This window comes from Myotis brandtii, unplaced genomic scaffold (assembly GCF_000412655.1).
Source record: "Myotis brandtii unplaced genomic scaffold, ASM41265v1 scaffold115, whole genome shotgun sequence".
NCBI lineage: Eukaryota > Metazoa > Chordata > Mammalia > Chiroptera > Vespertilionidae > Myotis > Myotis brandtii.
Window position 1 is genome coordinate 6,895,569 of NW_005353967.1, and position 19,753 is coordinate 6,915,321.

The 19,753-nt window shown below is 37.9% G+C and overlaps 1 protein-coding gene across 2 annotated transcripts in view; it reads right to left on the bottom strand.

The window, feature by feature from the left end:
• PDE4D (phosphodiesterase 4D, cAMP-specific) overlaps positions 1-19,753 on the bottom strand; it is a 1,047,082-nt gene that overhangs the window by 179,323 nt on the left and 848,006 nt on the right. For both annotated transcript variants that reach the window (XM_014548745.1, XM_005857916.2), the window contains 2 exons: positions 12,444-12,480; positions 3,513-3,586 (listed from right to left, as the gene is read on the bottom strand). In XM_014548745.1, coding sequence (XP_014404231.1) covers positions 3,513-3,586; positions 12,444-12,480 — 111 coding nt within the window. The remainder of the gene's footprint in view (positions 1-3,512; positions 3,587-12,443; positions 12,481-19,753) is intronic.

The window sequence follows — 19,753 nt, forward strand, 5'->3', positions numbered from 1 at the left end:
CATTGAGCATCTGCCCCCTGGTGGTCAGTGTGTGTCATAGTGACCAGTCATTCCCAGTGGCTCTGCTGTTAGGGTCAATTTGCATATTACCCTTTTATTATATAGAATATATATGTAATATATATATATTTTTAAAAATGAAACTTTCAAAATATAGTTATCTTAATTAAAAAAAGATACATGTAAGAATGTCTGAAAAATTTTTGGTTGGTTTTTGGGAATTATTTTTTGTACTTCTGTTAGTGGTTAACACTTAATAAGCACTTAATGTGTGTCAGACACTGTGCTAAGTGAACACTTTGGAAGAATTACCTGGTTGTGAGGACATCAAACCTTAAAGCAATTAGTCTCATTGCTCCCATTGTACCAATGAGGAAAACAAAGTTGTGGGAAATGGAAAGGTTTGTTCAAAGAGCTGAGACGTGAACTACAGTGATATGATCCCAGAGCCTGCACTCTGCTCTGCTGCCTTGTTGTCAGGATGCTTCTGTGGAAGCTGGCCGAACAGCCGCACATCTGTGCGGGTGGCAGCTCCTGCAGAGCCCTGTTCCAATCTGCCTCCCTGAGAGGACAAAGCTCTAAGCGGGGCAGGGAGGTTTACGGGAAAGCAGTCTTGTGCTTCTGAAGTTCTCACTGCCCTGGTTCCACACAGTGTCTGGCTCTGTTCTTAAGTTTACTCATGTCACTTTGGGACTGAAATTTTGTGTTTGATTGAAAAGGCACCAGAATTTCTTTCTGAATTATTTTAGTTTTTATTATGCAATAATTAAAACTTGATTCATGCTTAATAAAACAGGAAAGTTAATATTTTAAACTACTACTCTGAAATAGTTCTGGTCTATATACTGTTATCATCTCACTGAAAGTTTATTATTCAAATAATTTACATAGTGGTTACTCCTTTTTAGTTCTTGCTCTGTGGAAATTTAGAAAGCATTGATTTGGTCTAGAAAAGCTACCAAATGAATATTTTAAAACTTTTCTATAATTGTGGAAAACCAAGTCATTGATATGTTACTTGTTATCTTCTCTTAATATCAATTCTATAAATGGCACTTGGGAACTTGATATTTCAACAAGAAACGGCAAACAGAAAATGTTAATTGTTTGATCCATGGTTACAATGATAAATCAATTATGAAAAATGAGTGAGAACTCACTTCTGGGATGAAAAATCTTAAGGAATCAGTGGGGGGTTAATAAAAGCCAGGCACGTGCACCTGAGTACCCAGCGGGATCAGGGCTTCACTCTTTCTTGATTCCTTTCTCGTAGCAAACAAAAAGGTGGAGTGTGCCGGGTAGCACCCGCCTTCCACAGAGTTCAAGGGTGAGCTTGGAAGTATTTCAGCGGCTCTGTGTGTGCCCAGGGTCATCATGGGACAAGGCAGAGCGATATCCACTTTGCTATCACTGAACAGAACAGAGCTTAGCTGTGTGTAGTGAACTTTACTATTCTGATGTCTAAGGAGGCTGATTTGGTTTGAATCAGTAAAAGAAATACAAATCTGCATTGATCAAAGAGAGACCACAAAGGCCCTCACTGTGAGCCTATCCGATAATATTGTTTGGTTAGATGTCATCCTGTAAGTCAAGATCAGGCATAAGCTAGGACTTTCGATCTTCTGCTGGCTGCTCTTTCCCGTTTTAATCTGTTCTGTCACTGCCAATCAGCTGAAAACTTCTGTCTTGCATAGAATGGAACTCGGGTCCCCTCCTTGGATACACAAGGCCAGGCTGATGCCTTCATTCTGTCTGATCAACTGTTGGCCTCCCACAGGTTTAGATGCTGGTACCCAAGTGACCACGTCTGAAGGAAGTGTAAAAGGAGTTATAAAGTTTCTTGTTTACCAATTAAAACACTTTCCTGGATAAAACTTAAGACTGAAAAGGATTGGGAGAGATACCAGTAACCCATTCCTCCTGCAGGGCTCAGACTTTCCAAAGAGGAGGTGACTGAGCTACCAAATGCCAAAGCCCCAAGGGTTCCTTGGAGTCAGCAGACTGTGTGTGGCCATGGGGCACAGAAGACCTGTGGCCATGAATAAATACCTCCGAGCACACAAGTTCAGGTCCCACGTAAGGCGTCAACACTTCGGTCTTCCAGACAACAAGCTCATGCAGTCATTACGCCGCGCCGAGCACTATGCCAGGCACAGGGAATACAAGTGTGAGCCGCTACAACCCCTGCGACTGGAGATTGGCATTCTCAAGATCACCGAGTTTAGACAAGCAAACAGATGACTTGAGCACAGAGACATATGAGCTGACATAGGAGTTAGGCACAGGACACGCTCACACAGAGACGGAAAGGCGTATCACTCAGTTTGGAGCCAGTGTGGAGATGATGCCCCAAAAGAAATCATAATTAAGCTGTGACCTAAAGAATGAATTACAATTAGCCCAGTGGATGAAGACAGGGAGAAGAAAGCAAGAAAAAATGTTCAGGCTGAGGGAACAGGGCTACGCAAATTCATTACCTAGAAAAGAGGACCGTCAGCTGAAGCTTCTTAGTTCCATGCAATTATTTGGATTGAAGCATTTATACTGATTTCTAAGAAACCTTTTTATACCAAAGGAAATAGGTGCACAATAGCTAGAGCTTTTCTTTAAAACAACAACAACAAACAAAACCATGAAAAATGTGAATCTGTTGGGAGGTCAATTTTATTATGGGATGAAAAGTTCAGATATTTGTGCTCTTTAAGAAGTAGTAGCTACTATGAAATCTTATACACTTAGATAAATAATTCCAAACAAATTTCTACTTATTGTTCTCCTAATATTGACTTAAAGAAATGTTTTTTTTTCCTGGCAATTGATTAGAGTTGATATTTTAATAACATTTTATTATTAGCAATAGATTGTCAAAATAATGACCATTTGAATAATTAACCAGTTCTCTATTTAATCTTAGAAAATTAATTTTCTCTTTTTAAATATTTCACAGTTATTAGACCCCCCCATATAATCATTTCCTATCTCAGCTTCCCTTTTTTCAAATGCTTCCCCTGTTATCACAGAAATTACAATTCTATTAATTGCTCCATGATGCGGCTGATCTGAGGGTTGGTAACAGGTGGCAGAAAAATCAACGATGTTTGCTATACTATGATGCTTCCCTCAGTAATCACTGACTTAGAATTAGGAGGATGACTTTGGATTGACATTAGGCTTGATGAGATGATTTGTCCGTGGTTAATTTATGAAGCAAGCCAAAACTATAAAGTTACCCTGAGTGTAAATAACTGGGCGGAGGACTGATTTTGCCCGGTGATTTCTGACAGGTGGAATCACCATATTTATTTGACATATTGCTTCAGTTCTGATATTAGAACCGTCACTACAAAGTATTTATAGAAAATTAACAGGGCATCATATGACTTAGTGTAAATGGCTGGACAACAAGGCAAGGACTCAGAGAAATCTAATATATTGCCTCGAGTTCAATGAAACTGAGAAACAACACTGTATACAAGTTCAGGGTGAAGGGCGGAAAGCAAAGGGTAACTTACTTGCTAGGTGCTCGATCTTGCATATTAGTTAATGCAGCAAAGTTGTTCCGTACAGTTCGCAGGCTGGCCAAGACCTAAGATAAAAGGAAAAAAAGATCCTTTAAACTTCTTGAAGTAGGGCCATCTTTCATGCAATTTAAAATGGTTTGGCAATTGAGAAAAATGGTTTGTTAAGTGAAAACTTGATATTGCTTGCAACTTAGTTTCATATTATATTAGTAAAGAATCTCCACGTACTTAGTAAAGTTTACATGAGTCTGTGAAACCTAAGAGGCCAGACTGAGAGGATTTTCCAGCTACTTCTCCTCGTGGTCTGTGAACATGGGGACAGTCGCAGCAGTGTCCACGGCCACCAATACAATATCCCAAGCGAAATACATATAGCATGATTGCATTTTATGTAAATTTGAACCCGTGTAATAGAAAATATGACTAACGTCTCACTTTAGAGGTAAAATTTAAAAAGATGACCCTCAAATTCTCTTCAGAAACTCACCAAGAATGTCATAGTTTCAAAGTCAACAACTAAGTGAATTTAAAAATGTTTTTTTTTCACCTTTGCTACATGGCTAGTCTAGCTAGTAAACAGAAATTATTTTCTTTGTTAAGATTATTTGAACTATTAATTATAAGGTATTCAGGGAGGCATTGCTCACATAAAATCAGACCACCATGTTATGTGCACAGTGCCTGGCCCACAGAAGATACTCAATAAAATTTTGTTTAATAAATGCACAACATATCCACGCACCGAAGGCAGGACCAATGGGTTCCACTATCTCAGAATTTTTTCTAATTCAGTGAAACTAGAAAGTGGAAAAGAATTAGAAATGAGACTTAGAAAAGTTACAAGAGCTCCTTACTTTCTCCTAGAATGGGCACGTTTTCTCCAGGGTGAAACTCGTATTAGGTGAGATTATAGGATCCGTGGTCGGCAAACTGCGGCTCGCGAGCCACATGCGGCTCTTTGGCCCCTTGAGTGTGGCTCTTCCTAAGCCTTAGGAGTACCCTAATTAAGTTAATAACAATGTACCTACCTATATAGTTTAAGTTTAAAAAATTTGGCTCTCAAAAGAAATTTCAATCGTTGTACTGTTGATATTTGGCTCTGCTGACTAATGAGTTTGCTGACCACTGTTTAGGCAATCTGGGTGACAACCAGAATGTTCAATGTTCTAAAACACAGATTACAAATATCCTGTTAGGTACTACATAACAGCTCAGACAGCCGAGTCTGCTATGTTTCCAACGTGTGAACTTAGAAAAGTCACATAATTTCTCTGTAGCTCAGCACCCTCATCTATAAACTGGAATAGTAATATCTATCTCAAAATGTTGTGAAGATGATATGGAATGACAAGTTAGGTGCCAAGAACAATGCCTGGCAAAGAGAAGTACTCCGTGAATATTCACTCATTTTAGCAACATTCCATTTGATTAATGATTTGGTCTGAGCACAGGGAATTACAATGCCTGTGATTGATAATATAAATTGATAATATATATATATAATTTATACAAATATAATGTGTCTAATTTATATAAATATTGTACTTATATAAAAGTAAATTTATAATTGCTCCAAGGTTTTCAGAACTGTTTTCAGATTTTTTCTTCCCGTTTGGCATGGACCTAAACAAAAGTCAGTCTAAATGCTTTCTAAGAAATTCTAAAAAATGAGATGTTTTTTGAAGTTGGCATGAATTTGTGGGGGTCATGGGGTGCTGTGTATGCCCTGGGACAGTGACCTTCAGCACCAGCCCCCAAAGGAGTTAATGGTGCTTCCTAAGGTGCCAACCACGATTAACTCAGTCACTGGAAAAACCTGGCTCATTATCACATATAAACAACTCTCAGCACTGAAAGGTCATGCTGCCTGTGACAGCGTATTCAAATAGCCTACCGCTGACATCGGACCATGATGACTTTCATTAGGCATGAAATCTTGAATGATGCAGAAATAAATCCAATAAATCATCCCCTGTCACTAAATCATGCAGGCTTAATTTATGCTTTAAGAATGGAATGTCAAATACATTAATAAAACACTTTAAATAAGATTATTGCACTCCTTAATCAATCCTTTCTCTAGGCAAAATTTTAACCTCAGAATTCTGAGAATTTTATTCTAATAAATTATACTAAGTGCACTACATTTGACAGCTGGGTAAATAGAAATTATACCGCAGGTAATTCATGTTCTATGCTCATTTGAAAGAAAATATTGTCACAAAAGATATACTACAATTGGCTTTTGGTATAAAGGCTTTTGACTCTGTCATAACAAGTATATTACATTACATTACTTTGTTTTGGTTTTAAATTTAATGTATCTATTTTTGTATGATTTATATCTTCAGATGATGCAGAATTTAAACAGAAAAGGGCAAAAAGTAAAATGTCTCCCTCTCAATAACAAAGACAAAATTCAAAATTATTGTTATTTCTGAGAGGAGGCAGGAAGATGAAATTGGGGAGGAATACTCCAGGACGTTAAAATATTGGGACTGTTCTATTTCTTAAAGTGTTGATTTTTGGTATTATTCTTTATATTTTTAGATAATCTCTACGTATGTTCTCACATATGTATATGTCAAAATAAAAGGTGAACAAAGACATTTCCCTCTCAGTCCCTCCTCTAGACATTCAGCTGTCTGTCCCCTAGACTACTTGGCTTTTAGGCTGTTTCCTAAATTTTTCCTTTGCAAACATTGCTGCAGTAAATAGCCTTGTAAATACATCATTCCCTACATGTGCAAGTACTAGGTCATTGTTTTTGTGGAAGGACAAATAATATTCTATAAATTTTATATTACTCTTATCTTCCACACGATGACACATAATACTGGCAGAAGTAAAAAGAAAAATTCCAGACAAATATTACATCTTTGACTCTAGGTATCCCCATCGCAAATGCACTGTGTTAATCTTTTTTGTTGTTGTTAATCCTCACCCAAAGATATTTTTCCTTTTTTTTTTATAGAGTGTGGAAGGGAAGGAGGGAGGGAGGGGGGGGAGAGGGGAGGGAGAAGAGAGAGAGAGAGAGAGAGAGAGAGATATGTGAGAGAGAGATGTCGATAGGTTGCTTCTGCTCCAACCAGGGCGGGGATCAAACCCTGAAACCCAGGTATGTGCCCTTGATCAGGAGTCGAACCCATGACCCTTTGATCTGCAGGCCGAGACTCTAACAACTGAGCAAACCAGCCAGGGCCACTATTTTGGTCTTGTATAATCTCATTTGCATTGCAGAACCAAAAAGTGAGGCATCTGCTACTCTAGGCTGTAGGGGAGAACTAGAAACAGTTTGACTCAAGACACTGAGTTAGGGTCCAATTAGTTTTTGCTTCTGTTCTGGGGCAGGTCTCATTCCCCTTGAATTCAACTCTTTAGGAACTGTTGTCAGAGCTTCAATGCTCCGAATACTGGTTAACCAAAAAAGTCCCTAAGGCTTTCTCTCACACAGCTTAATGGCTAAAAAATTAAGGTCATTTCTTTCTCTTCCGTCCATCCAAGCAAAGGTGTAATAAGTCAAGGTAAAAAATACACTGGCAATGGTGAGAAATATACACACTTTGGGAAAGAAATTATAGTAGTGTTATGGAAAACTTAAACATAAAGATGGATCATGTACTAGCCCAGGAAAGGGTTTAAATGTTATTTATGCACACTTAGGTTTTCTTAGGTACTTCTGAACATTCACTGAAAACAGCAGGAAATGTGGGCTTCATTAAAAAGTTAAACAACTGAACATAATAGCCTAAAAGAAATGTATACTTGTATAACAATAATTTATTGAAAATATTCATAAATTTATTTTCTTTTTCTTTTTTTTAAAGATACGGCAACAATGTTACACAAAAATCCTGCCTAAAAAAATAACGAAGAAATGATTTTTGAGGATTGTGTTTTTCATTCCAGCTACTCTTTATACCACTAGATGGCGCTAAAACACAGACCATGTGTTGCCACTGGCCTTGGGGGAAGTGGGAGGGAGAATACCTTGCCTTGACCTCCAGGAAAAAAACAAAAAAGCAAAACTGGAGTCAAATTATGATTATTTATAAGATAGAAAGGTCATTTTGATAGAAAATAAAACCTCTTTCCAAATTATGTGCTGGTCAAACCATACAAAATTGCTGTTTTTGTATGTCAACAAATATTGATTTATAGATTCCTAGAAGATGCTAGCTGCGATTTTATTTTTAAATGAAGAATACAGAAAAACTAACAGATAGAAGCAACTGAAATGTGATAATTATCTCCTTTCACAGCCTGGCAGGGTGAGCCTGGTGGAGTTAGCGAGTGGGGGACTGTGATGAGGCCACAGCATGGCTGCTGCTCCGTGAAACAGGGATCATGCAGGGGCATTAAAAACATTGGCAATGTTCTGTGACCAATGGAAGAGTAATGTTCCATAGGGCTGACAACTACTACATTTTAATAAAATTATCTGAGCTGCTTTAATTTGGTTAGAGTAAAGGTAAAATGACTCAGTTGTTCCTACCCTGGATTTTGAAATCAGGCTTATCTCCTTAGTCTGCATGATGTGAGGGTCTAGCCAGGATCCAAGATCATATTTGGGTATTTTCTGTCTTTTCCTTGATCAAAGATACCACTTGTTTTTTTTTTTCTAAAATAGTTTGACTGATTTCAGAGAGGAAGGGAAAGGGAGAGCGAGAAACATCAATGATGAGAGAGAATCATTGATCAGTTACCTCCTGCACACCCCACACTGGGGATCAAGCAGCAACCGGGGATGTGCTCTGACTGGGAATCGAACTGTGACCTCCTAACTTATAGGTCAACACTCCACCACTGAGCCTTGTAAGTTGGGCTACCACTTCTTTTTAACTTCCAGATGAGAATTCCAGTTGACTTAGAGTTTCACAAGGTAGACATAACGAATAATGGGACTGGTGGGTCCAGAGGCAGCTGATTACAAAGTAGGGTTTCTTACATTGCATCAGTGTTGTGCTTCCTTGGCCCCTGCAAGAATGTTGGCCAAATTGTTTCTGCACTCTTGGGAGAAAAATGCCAGTTGCCAAGTGGTAGAACATGGCGTGGCATTGGGGTTCTTCTCAACACCTAGCCTTCGTGCCTAAGGAAATTCCCACACCCAAAGATTTTGGCATGAACAAGGGAGAATATTTCAAAATGGAAATAAATCAAATGTTTAAAGCTGTCACTTTTTCTGAAGATAAAGAGGATGCTGAGCTTACAGGGGAATAACATAATAAATTGAGAGTGGAAGAGAGTTTAGTTTAAACACACCAGCAAGAATTTCTAACCCTGGCAGTGCTGTGGACATGGGAGGGTTACTGTTACTGTAGGATCCTTTCTGACGATGATGCTCATTCAAGATGATCTGGCCTTCAGCCCTGTCCATGAACATGGGATATATCCGTGCATGACTTCCTAAATTCTCCTATAATTTAAGAGTTTATTCTCTTAGCATCACAGGAAACCACAACTGGAGGAAAAATGGAGGGATCCTTTTGTGTTTTGGAGACACACTCAGGCATAGAAGAAATGAGTTCTAAAGAAGAGTAGAAGATGAGATGGGTTTGGGAGAAGACCTTTGTTCATGTTAGATAGTGGGAGGCTCATTTTAAAGACTTAGAGTAAAGCCCTGGTGGGTGGTTCAGTGGTTGGAGCATTAGCCAACACACTGAAGGGTCTCCATTCGATTCCTGGCCAAGGACACATACCTTAGTTGGGGCTCCTGTGGGAGGCAACTGATCCATGTGCCTCTCTCACATTGATGTCTCTCTCTCTCTCTCTCTCTCTCCCCCCCTTCCGTCCTCCCTCCCTTCCACTCTTTCTCTGAAAAGCAATGGGAAAAGTATCCTTGGGTAAGGATTAACAAACAAATAACAACAAAAAGAATTATGGTAAAGAAAATATGCACAGAAAAGTAAGCCTAAAGAGATATTAAAAAAATGTCAATACTAGCTATTTTGGTGTTTGGAATTACGGGAAATTTTCTTTTCCTCCTTTTGCTTATATGTCTTTTCTATAGTCTCTATGGAAAAATAGATTATTTTGAAGGTAATATAGCTTTTTCACCAGAAGAATTTAGGATGACATTCCAAACCCCAAAGCATGCTGGGGAAAGTGGAGAATTCTTTGGTCTATTTGAACATGTCTCTGAGAGACTTGTCTAACATCAACTGTTTTCTGTCCATTGGCAAAAGCACTGTGATATATTAGGCTGAATAATAATGGTATCACCTCAAGTGACCTAAACATCTTATATTTTAAGCACAATAATATTTAGCATTCAATGGTGACTATTCTATCTTGTATTGAAAATTTGAGGAGTTATTGGGTAGGTCCACAAAATAATGTCGTTGTGCCCAATAGGGCTTAAGATAAGACTGCTGCTAACCCTTCTTTCTTATATGGTTTTCCAAAGATGCTCTATTAGTGGTGAAATTGGTCAGGGTTTTTAACTTGCTTTTTTTTTTAAATTCTACTGGAACTTTATAGACCACATACCCTAGAAAATTTCATTTGCAGAAACTATGATGAAGCCACTTAAAAAGAATCTGCAGCCTTTGGGGCAATGGCCACCTTCTTCAAGGTGATATGAGTCATCAAGCTAATCATAAGCAAACTCTTCTAAATACATTCCGGATTACTTTCAGGGATCAGATATGCCTACATATTACATAGAGTTGGTTTATCTTTAAAGTTCTAATTTCTGAGGGTATTAAGTACACATATTTATTTAAACAGTTTACAAGCACAGACTAAGTGATATTTTACACACATATATATTTCTCAGTGTACTGAAATTCTATTAGTTTTTTAGAGATTATAGAGGTACACTATAGGAAAAATATCTGATTATTTAAAAGAGGAGATTTCCTTAGAATTTAAGAGCATTAATGATAAAGACCAAGTCAAATTTATTAATATATATATTAGAAATTAATAAATACTACTTGAAGTAAGACAGTATCATGTGCAAAATATTTTTTCATTTTTTTCATATATTTAGATATATTCTTCTTATAACAATATCTAGAGATTTTAGTTAGAAGCAAGAATAGCTACCTGAGTAAGCTCAGGTTGGGAGATTGTTTCTATATTTGGTGATGGTTATTTATATATTTGCCTGATTTTATGTTTTCACTCAGTTCTCAGCTCTTAGAAAAAATTATGGGTTCTCATTAATAAGCAATTAAAATATTTAGTTTTCAATAATTTTGCTATCACAAAACATGATTAAAACATGTGAGCATACATTATTTTGAACAAAGAAATATAGTTACTAGAAATAATTTATGATCTCCAGCAAAACCTTAAGCAAACAAGACACGAATTGTCTGAAAAGGGTGGTGGTTTTATTGTACTTTTAATTGCCTTCATTAATTTTAAAAAATCACTATTAAACAGTTGTATTATTTATGGATTCATTAAATGTTTCATCTAAATTATAACCATTAAAAAATTTCAGAAAACTTGAAAAAGTGAAAGAATTATACATAATCCCACTATCCAAACATTGCCAGTATGCATTTTTAAAAACAACACCTAGTGTGACATTTTATAAGTGAAAAAGCCCTTACCGATAACACTAAAAATTCATTAAGCATTTTATTTTATAGAAATGATGCTACTTTACAAGCCTGGTATTATTTCAATCTCTTAACAACCCTATGAGGTGGGTGCTCTTGGCACTGTCATTTAGGAGGAAACGCAGCTTGGAAGAATTCAGTGACTAGCCCAAGGCCATTCATTTAGCAGGAGGCGGAGATGGGGTTTGAACTTGGGCTTATCATTATACAGCTTTTCCCTCCAATTTTACCAACTGGAAAAAAGAAGTCTTAGAGAAGTTTAATTAGTTGCCCAAGGCACTAGAGCTAGTCTGACATGATTTTTTTTTTTTATAATCTCTCTGGATTACCCATATTCCAATATTTAACATTTCTTGTTAACAGTCAGCGTTGGCTTGAAACCTGTCTCATGTCCCAAATTAAATCAGTTTTATTCCATTCTGTCCTAAGTCTGTCTACACCAGAGGCTCTCATCTTTTTCTGGAAAAATACTGGGCCCAGATTTTTGAATTCAATTGATCAGGGATGCAGCTTAGAATAAAAGCTTTCTAGGTGATTCTAATGTGTAGCTATGGTTGAGGAGCACTGGTCTATGTAAAAAAAATATCTGGTCATCAACCATTTTACATATATTTCAAAATGCTTTAGATCAGTGGTTCTCAACCTTCTGGCCCTTTAAATACAGTTCCTCATGTTGTGACCCAACCATAAAATTATTTCCGTTGCTACTTCATAACTGTAATGTTGCTACTGTTATGAATCGTAATGTAAACATCTGATATGCAGGATGGTCTTAGGCGACCCCTGTGAAAGGGTCGTTCGACTGCCAAAGGGGTCATGACCCACAGGTTGAGAACCGCTGCTTTAGATCATTTTATCACCTTCTAGTATTTATGTCATGTGGTTAAAATATTTTCATGATGTGTATATCTAAAAGGAACAAAGAAACACAAATACATCATTCAGTTAAATCTTTGTACAAATGACATGTAAAAAAAGGAGCAAATAAAGCATGAGGCTGAATTGGAATATTCAATTTCAAGCACTGAACATGTACCTAATTTTACTAAATGTAATTTAATCCATGATATGGCCTTCTGCTCCTAGTGCTCTGTCCGTTAAGAAAGTATGGTCCCATTTAAATGTCACTTAGGTAATCTGTAATTTGGAGCAAAGAAACTCTTCAGGTGTATGGGTTTATAGGAAACAGACCAATATGGCCAAGGTCACAATTTCTAGAACTGCCTTCGAATTACTTGAATGAACCATAGAATTTGTATTTGTGTTTGATTGAAAATGAAGAACCAGAACTAATCCCCCAAATTAAATTTTGAATGAGAAACCTGCCCATGCACCAAACTGTGCTTACCTGAGCAAATGGAGTCACAATCAAGTCATCTCCATGTCTGGAAAATAAAGCAAATCCAGTGTTAGAGGTTATCGACTAACTCTTTGGCCACTTTTGATCAATGTCCAATGGTAAGGTCCACTTTCCTAAATTCCCATAGAGAACTACAGTGATTCCATCCTTACTCTTCAGCACAAGTTCTTCCCAGCCACTGGGATGAAAGCATGTCTCCTGGGACACTAACTATTGTTCAGTTTCCTGGGTAAGAAGGGGAGCTTCTTGACCATCAGCCAAGGTCACTGTTGCTTATTAAATAAGCACACAGGATACGCATTAGTAGAAACAGAGTTCAAGCAGCAGGGCCTGAGTTTTGCTCTTGGCCCCTCCCTGTGGATACCAGGAAAGGGTGCTGTGGAAGGAGCTAGCAACGGCAGTGGCTTTGGTGAGAGGCCCTTGGTCCATCTACCATGTGAAGGTGATGAGCCTCGCGTGTTCCGCATCATGGTGTGTGAGTCTTGGATGGGCTGGGAACTGTAGATGACACGGGACTGCATCATACCCTAAGAAAAACCCAGTGCAACTTTTTAACTGACTCATGTCCCAGCCGCTGTAATTACGGGGGAATGTTACCCCGTGTGTGCTGTTGCTGCAGCAACCTCAGCCACACTGTGCCTGGGATGCAAGAGCAAGGTGTCAGCATGACGTGTCCCAGAGGGACAGGGAAAGGCAAGGAAAGTTGTGCAACACAGAGGAAAGTGCGAAACCAGGGCCCAGAGTCCTTTTGTGGTATTGCTTAGCATGAATAATTTGTGAGAAGGATTTCCAAAATCTCCATGGGACAGTTCTTGACCTGGCTCGCTGAAGCTCTTTAATCCAAAGTGAAGGCAGTTATTCGACACAGAAAGCTGGACATGACCCTGACTTAGAACCCTGCAACCGAACCGTTCAGTCACTCATGAACTCTGAGAAGGACCTAAGTGACCTAAAACAGCTCTCAGGAAGTCAGCTTCAGCGTATGTGTGACGTTAGTAAACGGCTCATTACCAATAATTGGACCAGTTGTTATGATCGTCATCAAATTACACAGAGATCCTGAAATTCAGAGTGTGGGAAAATAAAAAGCAGAAAAATGTTGGAACACAATTTAAAGGAAACTGTGTTATTTTGCACCCCCTTAGTTTCAGAATTAACATTTTTTGAGGGGCATCTGTTCTTTGTAGAGTTTATTCAGATAGCCAAAATTAAGATAACATGAAATCTAGATATTTTCCCAAGGTACACTGTTTTCTTCCATTTTATCCTTTGCAATTGCCTGACTGCAAAGTTTATTGTCTAAGAACTAAGTCATCTTGACCAAGGCACATCATCCATGGGGATTAATCTCTGGAAATAAGTTTTCTAATATTTTACATGAATAACATTGGTTTGAATCACTCCAAGCCCAAAGGGTGTGAATGTCTTTTAAAACACTTATTTCTGTCTTTAGTTGTATTTCATTCCGCAGCACTATAGATGTATTTAGAATACATAATATTTAAAATAATTTATCAGTCTTGCTTTCTTTCTCTGTCAAAGTACAGAGACAGTTATAATTTTAGTGATGAAGATATTTTACTCTTTTGAATTACCCAGAAATTACTCGATTGTCTCATTTCAGTAACAGTAAAATTATTTCTAGCATTTCAGTGAAAAATATTCTCACTAAAGGGCAGGTTATATACTATATCCCTATCTTTTCAAAATTACGTAATGCTTATATTATCTTTGAATATGTACTGAATATATCATTTTAAAATCTTTGTCTGAGTCTGCACCTTAATATTAAGATGTCTTATCAGGTCCCCTGTCACAAGTACAATAATGCATGTAAAATATATATTATTTTGATATGGAAGAAAACAAATATAAGCATATTTTAATTGTCTCCTATATTAGGAGACAATTAAAATTTGCTTATCATAATAAAATATCAGATTTGGCAGTTAAGATTCATAGAAGATCATTCTGTTATTGTATATAATTTGGCTTAAAGTATGTGTGAGTTTTAATGAACTGAGTAAATATACACACCAAAAAACACTTATGATAGAAAATGACTCTGAAATGCTGCACTTAAACAATTTTCCCAACAAGGAACATTTTAAAAAAGGAAACATAACTAATTGAAGTATTAGAAGGGATTACAATTCCACACAATAAGAATATTGCTGCTTCCTAAAATGGGAAGAGACTGTTAGGAGCTCCTATAATTGGGGAGACGCTAGATTCAAATTTGCACAATGATCATTGCCTAGAGACCTGAAATTGTACTTCCTGGTGACATGACTTTTCTGGAGAAGATTAAACAACATTGTCTTTCATTTAAATGAAAACAAACCAACAAGCATAACAACAACAAACTTTTAAAAAAAGCAACTGGGGTACGCTTTAGGAAAAAATTGCTTCTTTTAAGAATTGCAGTACTTATGGGTGACAGGAAGGGAAAGAGTTAGGGTGGGGGGTGGGATCATAAATAAAGCTTTGACATTATCTGTCTGTCTGTATGTATGTGTGAGTATGCATGTTAATGAGTGTATGTGTGCATCTATGTGTGCATACATATGCATGTCAATGCATGCATGCATGTGCATGTTAATGCATGTATGTGGTGTGTATGAGTGTGTGGACATATGTGATGAGGACATTGGTTCTCTGGTAACAGTCACAGCAGAGTCAGTGCCATGCTGGTCTCTAGTCTCACGTGTGGAAGGAGGTGCTTAGTCACCTGCCCTGGTTCCCATGTCACCTCCTCCAGCCTGGGTTTGAGGGGGGCTGTTTCTCCCCTACGCTCAGCAAGAAGGACTTGAATTACCCAGGAGTTGTGTTTGCCAAATACATCGATTGTCTCATTTTGGTAACAGTAAGATTATTTCTAGCAGTTCAGTGGCAAATTTCTCAATAAAAGGCAGGTTATGTACTATGTCCTTTTCTTGCCGACTTCTTCTTGCTGAGTGAGTCTGAGCCAGCGCTACTGGAAGTAGGGAAATAGAAGAAGGCTTCAAGTGCGCTATTGAATTTTCTGTTTTTCCAAAGTGGAATGACCCTGGAGTCAAGAAAAATCCCTCTGCCTTTGGCCATCCTTCTCCTATTTGCATATCATCTACGACTCTATTTTTCTATCCTGATTCTTTCTGCAATAAGAAGCCAGAAACGTTGGGAAAAACGAAAGGAGGAACATCCAAAAGCAAACCCTCTTACAGAGACCTCACTGGGACCCAGAAACCTTTCCCTGCTTTCTCATCACCAAACCAGAAGGAAAAGGAGGTGCAATTAATTAGAAGAAAGTTTACACGTTACTGAGCAAAGAACCCCAAGCCTGTGATACTAAGAGCATTAGTGGCACAAAGTAGCTGCTGCCTCTGAACATCACGCATCACAAATTTCAGCATGACACGTAGTCTTATGAACCAGCGCGTTGAAGAGGAACTGCGGGCTGAGGCTTACTTTCTAAGTCCAATCTTGCGAACACTTTTTGATCTTCTGTGCTTCATCCTATTGCTATAAAATTAGAAAGAAGTTCGCCTCTGAGTTTGTCAATAGGATTAGGGAATTGGTAAACATACGGAAAATTGATATTTTGAAATCCTGGTGTCTTTCTTTCCTTAGACTCAAAACTATCACCCATTTATTAATTCACCCTTGATCTACCCCTTTTAGAATTATAGGGAAAGAAGTAGGTTCTCATTTTTGATATGTACATACAAATGTTTTCAGGTGCCTAGGCTATTTGACAACACCGAAGAATTAGCCATACCTACTCACCAGTCTCCATTCCCCTGTTCACTGAAGTACAGACCTGAAATAAACAAATACCTAACATAATGTACTATGAATCTAAATCTGCTCTAAAAAGGAAAGTCTTAAAAAATTAAAAACCAAAAAATCATATAACTTTAGAAGTAGATATGACCTTAGAAGTTATTTAGTCTTCTGAAATTTAAATAATTTGCTCACTTCTTATTAACAATTTAAAAATTAACGACTGGCCTGATATTGGCCAACAAAAATCCTAAAACAAGACCCCTGAATTTTGGCCCACGTGTGCTCATATCACATATACCGATGATAAAGCAAATGAAATCGGAGTTAATGCAACATAAGCAAAAAATTCTCTAGTCTAAAGTATAATCTGTTCTTTACTTGTCATAAAATAAAAATTTAGGCTTTGTTAGAGAAGGTTTATGATGTCCATAAGTGCCCTCAAGCATGTCAGTTATATGATGGCACGAAAGACAAATTGTTTTCAAAACTATGTATAAAAATATTTTCTAATTTCAAAAAGAATCTAATGAACAAAATAAACTGATGAACAAAACAGAACCAGAGGCATGGATACATGGAACAGACTGACAAATGTCAGAGGAGAGGGGAGTGGAGGTGGGGGCTGGATAAAGGAAGGTAAAGGAATTAGCCAAACAACCTATGCATAGCCCATGGACACAGACAACAGTGTTGTGAGGGCCAAGGTTGGGGGGCTGGGTGGAGGTGGGCAAAGTGGGAAGGAAATGGGGGACATTTGAAATAGTGTCAACAATATAAAATTTAAATAAAAAACCCTGTCTTGTACATGTGTGTAGATACACTCACTAAACGTATTTAGTTATTTTGTTTACTTAAAGCCAACACAATAGACTTCCGGAAGTGTTGATGCCACCGGTGACTGTCACAGAGCTTTGAGTGCTGCCTTCCATGGAGGGGAAGGAGGAGGGGAAAGGGCTGAGTGCACAGCAAACATTCCCAAGTGCCCTCACTCTGCGTCCTAGGACCAGGCTCTTTCACCGTTTACCTTATTTCACAGGCCCATTCTTAGCCTCAGTGGCCCTGTCCTCTTTGTCTCCAGGATGGGTTTCTGGGGAGAAGATTTATGAGTAGCTAGTACAATAATGTTTTAAAGATCCTCATGTGGTAGATTAAAAGGAAGCGCATGATCAAGTAGAGAGTAGAGAGTAGTGAGTGTGAGTGCAATACGAATATGCATGCCTACTATGTACCAGACACTGAGCTCTACCGATACACGGTATTTCATTCTGATGGCTCTGCATTAAATAGATGCTCCTATTCCTATGCTAAGATAAGGAACGAGGCTCTGAGAGCTAAAGTCTCCTTGGTGGTGCCCTTGGCCAGTGGTAGAGTTCATTGGTTTCCAATGCCACGCTGAGACTGGTGTTGCCCAACAGCACGTTCATTGGTCTGCACCAGAGAGAGAACAAACAGGGACCACGGAGTGAAGTTTTAAAAAAGCTAAATTCTTTTGAAAAACTCTTTTATTCTGAGAATATACCCTTTATTTTTTACTTATAAAGTGATTGTGTTTGTTGATGGAAATTTTCTTGTTAGAGTCCTTTACTTACAAAGTGAGCAGTTAGTAACCCCAGCTCAGTCTCCTGGGTAAAGACTTACTGAGCCATGAAATCCTAAGGCATGGAAATATGCAGTGTAGCTGGGTTTAAATGCAGGCTTTACAATACTGTAGTTTCCACCACTCCATGCTGCTTTCTGCACCCTCACATGGACTCAGCTATGCTGAAGCCACAGAGTCATACATATTCTAGACTCTGAAACAGCACTGCCCACAGAAATTTCTACAATGATGGAAACACTCTCTGTGTTATGCAATACATTATCCACTAGCCACATGCGGCCACTTAGCACTTGAATGTGGCTGGTGCAACGGAAGAACTGTTTTTTTCTTTTATTTAATGTTAATTCATTTAAATTAAGAAGCCACTTGTGACTAATGGCTATCATGTTGAGCTGCGCAGCTCTTGAGCAATCTTTACAAAACTTCAGTTAGGTCTCTTCCAAGAAAAGACAGTAATAAAAATAATAATAAAAAATAACCCCCAAAGCGTGCAGTCAATACATGAAATCAACTCCATGATTTAATGTAAGAGTTCTTTTTATCAACTGCCTTCTTTTTGCTTCTGTAAAAATATATTCACAATTGAAAATAGCCACGATTAGATGAAAATTTTATTTTAATGTACTTAAAAAAATCACCCAAGGGACCTTTAGGTAACATATAAATCAGAATGCTTATGTTCTGATTTTTCTGAAAACAAAACAACGCGCCCCCCCCCCAAAAAAAAAAAAAAACCCACCAAAAACGAAAAACAATTAAAAAAAAAACAGCCAAAGAAACAAAACTGGCCATGGTGGAAATAACACATTTAATGTGAACTTCTCTAAGTCTCAAAGCGGGCATGGATATGAGACATGGAAACATGCGATCTGCAGGCAGGCGTGTTCTCTCTGGAAGTGACACAATGGTCTGGGGATCATTCATAACATTTGCTGGGAGACAAAGTCCTTCACTGAACTGCGTCAGTGATTTCCCGTCACAGTGCAGCCTCCCACATTTGCTGAGGTGCAAGCTGTTTTTTCTCTTTCTGCTTCTAACTTGTCTGCGTTCGATGAGAGGAAAGTAGGAACTAATGCCTTACATATGTTTAGACATACCTGCAGTAATCAGGGACAGCAAATTAGTTTTTCAATCTAGTTAAGAAAAACTCTGAAGTCTCAAGACCCTTAAGGAAAGCGGACACAACGCCTGAGAGAACCGGCCATCAGCAGATGGGATCATGGGGATGTTTCTTCAGCACACATGACCAGGACCTCAAAGCCCCGTGTTCGCTATTCCTGACTTGGTTTTTCTTGAAGGCTCTCTTTTGCCGTATCTGTGAAGCACATCTTTATGTCTCATATTGCAGGGATGTAGTGAGGAGGATTTAATACTCCCCAGCATATCTTGTGTCAAGAAACACATCACATAATTGTTCTAGCAGTGTGATTAATTTTCCTTATATGGCTTCAGAAACAATACAGAAGACATTAAGAACAATGCACTAAGGATCTAACACTGACAAGCAAATATTTAAAGTGATTGATGTGTAAGTGAAAATAGAGATTTATATAGAAATCTCTATATTGACTGAGTAAGCCTCCTTCTCTATCTATAATTTTTTTAAAACAAAAGACAGAAATGCATGATCCAAACAAAACTTTTATCTTGTCTTCATGGATCTACAGTGTCTCAAACAATACACTGGCATAAAATAGGTGCTATCAATAATGGCTAAATGTGTAAGAAAATGATACTCATTAAAAATGCAGCCAATGAATACACCCCTCAGTTGGGAAAACATTTAGCAAATGATATGACAATCTTCTGAGCAGAAGCTAATGGGAACTTCTCCTCTGCTTATATAGGATTTTTAGATGCTGAGTTTAGCCTTGTCCTGTATATGTAGGTATATATATGTATATGTATATATATGTGTGTGTGTATATAT